This window comes from Macrobrachium rosenbergii, chromosome 21, assembly GCF_040412425.1.
Source record: "Macrobrachium rosenbergii isolate ZJJX-2024 chromosome 21, ASM4041242v1, whole genome shotgun sequence".
Taxonomy (NCBI): domain Eukaryota; kingdom Metazoa; phylum Arthropoda; class Malacostraca; order Decapoda; family Palaemonidae; genus Macrobrachium; species Macrobrachium rosenbergii.
In genome coordinates, this window is record NC_089761.1 from 53,668,826 (window position 1) to 53,671,646 (window position 2,821).

The 2,821-nt window shown below is 42.0% G+C and overlaps 1 protein-coding gene across 1 annotated transcript; it reads right to left on the reverse strand.

Annotated features, from left to right (window-relative positions):
* Nucleotides 1-968: 968 nt before the first annotated feature.
* LOC136849490 (trichohyalin-like) lies at nucleotides 969-2,573 on the reverse strand. The gene has a single exon (XM_067122835.1). The coding sequence runs from the start codon at nucleotides 2,571-2,573 to the stop codon at nucleotides 969-971; it is 1,605 nt and encodes a 534-aa protein (XP_066978936.1).
* Nucleotides 2,574-2,821: the final 248 nt, after the last annotated feature.

The following is a 2,821-nucleotide window of genomic DNA, read 5'->3' on the forward strand; positions in this document are numbered from 1 at the left end:
TATATATATATATATATATATATATATATATATATATATATATTTGGGCCTTTAACGATCGCAAGTGATCTCACCCTGGGGCATCCTTGCCAACAGAGCGTCTCTGAATGGGGTTTATTTTTGCCAGGGTGGACCCTTCCCCATTCTCAGCTCCATCAGCTAGCCAAGAGAGATGGAATCCTCAGTCATATGACCCTACATCATGCGACGCCTGCCAGTCAGTGAAGAACCTCCAGGTGATTTCTTGACAATCCAAAAGCCATTTTCCTGCTCACTTGTTGGAAACGTCTGGTTCCACAACCCAGTCAGTCCTCTGCTACAGACAGGAAGCTTCCAATCTCCAAATCGCACGACTTTGAAATGCAGCGACTCCTGACGGTGCGCCCTTCGATGACTTACCATTGTGCCCCTGCCACATTGGGATCAGATTTTGCATATGTAAAAGGCATTAAACTTACGGGTTCTTACGCCACGCCAGAGGTTGCCACTGTAGTATATGCAAGAATTTGATCCAGTATGCATTGCACATCCCATATTTTGCATATATAATAGGCATTGAACTTACGGGGTTTTACGCCACGCCAGAGGTTGCCACTGTAGTATATGCAAGAATGGGATCCAGTATACAATGCATAACCCAATTCACATATGAGGTAGGCATGAAACTTACGGGTTCTTACGCCGCGCCAGTGGTTGCCTTCCAAGTATATGTGATTGGGCATTGATACCCCGTTACCGAGGGGTATCATGTGGCAGGAGAAGGGGTACACAACAGTCCAGTCTTCAGGGCACTTGCCGCTAGTCCCACCAGCCACTGTAGTCTCTCCATCGCACAGAGATGCTTCCACAACTGTATCCAGGAATGATTTCCATCACAAAACTCAGCATATCTCTGTACCATCATCAGAGATGTCCTATCTTCTTTCTTCTGCAAGTAAATCACCCATCTTCCTAAAAATGCAGAGTCTTCAAGTGACAGAGTTTATTTTGTAGAGATTCCTTACCATTGCAGATTCTTGCTCCAGTCTTCTGAGTCTGGCTGCAGATTCCAGCCTCATTTTCTGATGCTTTTCTTCTCTACTAAGGGCCTTCTTAACTGATGGAGTTTTAACGAGGGCTTTTGAGCGTCTTTTGGTGCCAGTTGAATGATGTTCCAATGCTTCGATTTGCTTGATTCCTTCCTCGATGCTGTCCAGTCGTTGGTAGAGGGCTTTACAGTTGATCTGAGGTTTCCTCAGACATCGAGGTTTATCCAGAGTCTTTTTCTCTTCAACTTTCTTTTCTGATACAGGCAGTTCTATCGGCACCAATTTAACCAATTTCTTCTTTCTATTGTACATTTCCTTTTCCTTACTTATCAGTTCGCGTTCCTTCACTCTTTCAATCGCCTTTTCTTCTTTAAGAATCTTGACTTTCGTTTCCAAGGATTCGATCTTCATATCCTTGGCAAGGTTCTCCTCTTGGAGTCTTTCAATTTCCACTATTGTTTCCATCTTTTCAAACTCCATTGTTTCCAGTTCCTCTTTTGTCTCAGCCAGTTCGAATTCCAGCTGGACTTTCCTCCTCGTCATTTCGTTTAGCTTGCCATTTGCCTTTTGTGCTACAATACTTTTAGTTTCATTTAAGAGACCGATGACTTCCTTTTGCTTCAGAGAGCATTCATTCTCCAGTCGGAGGATCTCTCTATCCCTCAGCAAGTTCTGTTCTTTCAGTTCTTGTAGTTCCTTCTTTCTCTCTGCCATTTCTGTCTTACATTTCTCGAGCTGTTGCAAATTTTCATCAGCTCTCTGTTTCTCAGTGACAAGAACTTCTAATTGGTCTTCTAAACTGTTAATCCTTAAGGTTTTATCTTCATTCTCCTTCTGCAGCTTTTCAAAGTGATTTTGTTTCCTTCTATTTTCTTCTCGAAGTCTGTCCAAGTCTTCATTCAGCTTGTTTAGTTGGACTTTGGTCGCATTTCTGTCACTTTCCATCTCTTTCAGATCGTGATTGAGCGTCGCCTTTTCCATTTCGAGAACTACGGCCGTACTTTCCAAAATAATTAGAGTTGACTGTTTATCCTCATTCTCCTTTATTAGGTGTTCTGTCTGTTTCGCTTTTTCCGCTATTTCTTTTCTCAGTTTCTCCATTTCGGCAGGAATTGAGCGGATTTGTCTCTCCCTTTCTAGATGGCGCCGTTCCAGGTCTCTTATGTGTTGTTCCATTTTCATTCCTCCTTCAGTGAGCCTCTCTACCTCCTTTTTTAATTCCTGTATCATCAGAGCCTTCTCTACGTTCTCTTTCTCAAGCCTTAAGACGTTTTCATTTTCCTTAATTGATTCCTCTGTCTTTTGACTGATTAAATGAGGTATTTCTTTACAAGCTGAATTATCTTCTTCCTCAGTATCTAAACCATCGTCTTCTTCAGTATCGGAACTATCTTCTCCCCAGTCTGAGCTATCGTCTTCACAGTCTGAGCCATCGTCTTCTTCCCAGTCTGAAGTATCGTCTTCACAGTCTGGATTATCGTCTTCCATATCGTTGTCCTTTTGAATTTCAGCCTCCTCCGGACACTCAGAGTTGTCCAGAGCCATAAAATCAACAAAGAATTGAACCAAATCCATGCATAGTTCACGAAGTATAAATACTTCCATGAATAGCACAACAAGATTTATATAAAACATACTCCCGTGGGGGAATTTGACCCCTGAGCCAAAGCACTGTGCGAGCACTAAAGTAAGCAAACTTAGGAACATCTTAGTTTGGTACAGATCTTCTCTCTTCGCTTTATCGCTGGTAATATTTTGAATAATTCTTCTTCCTCTCTAATTATATATTACAT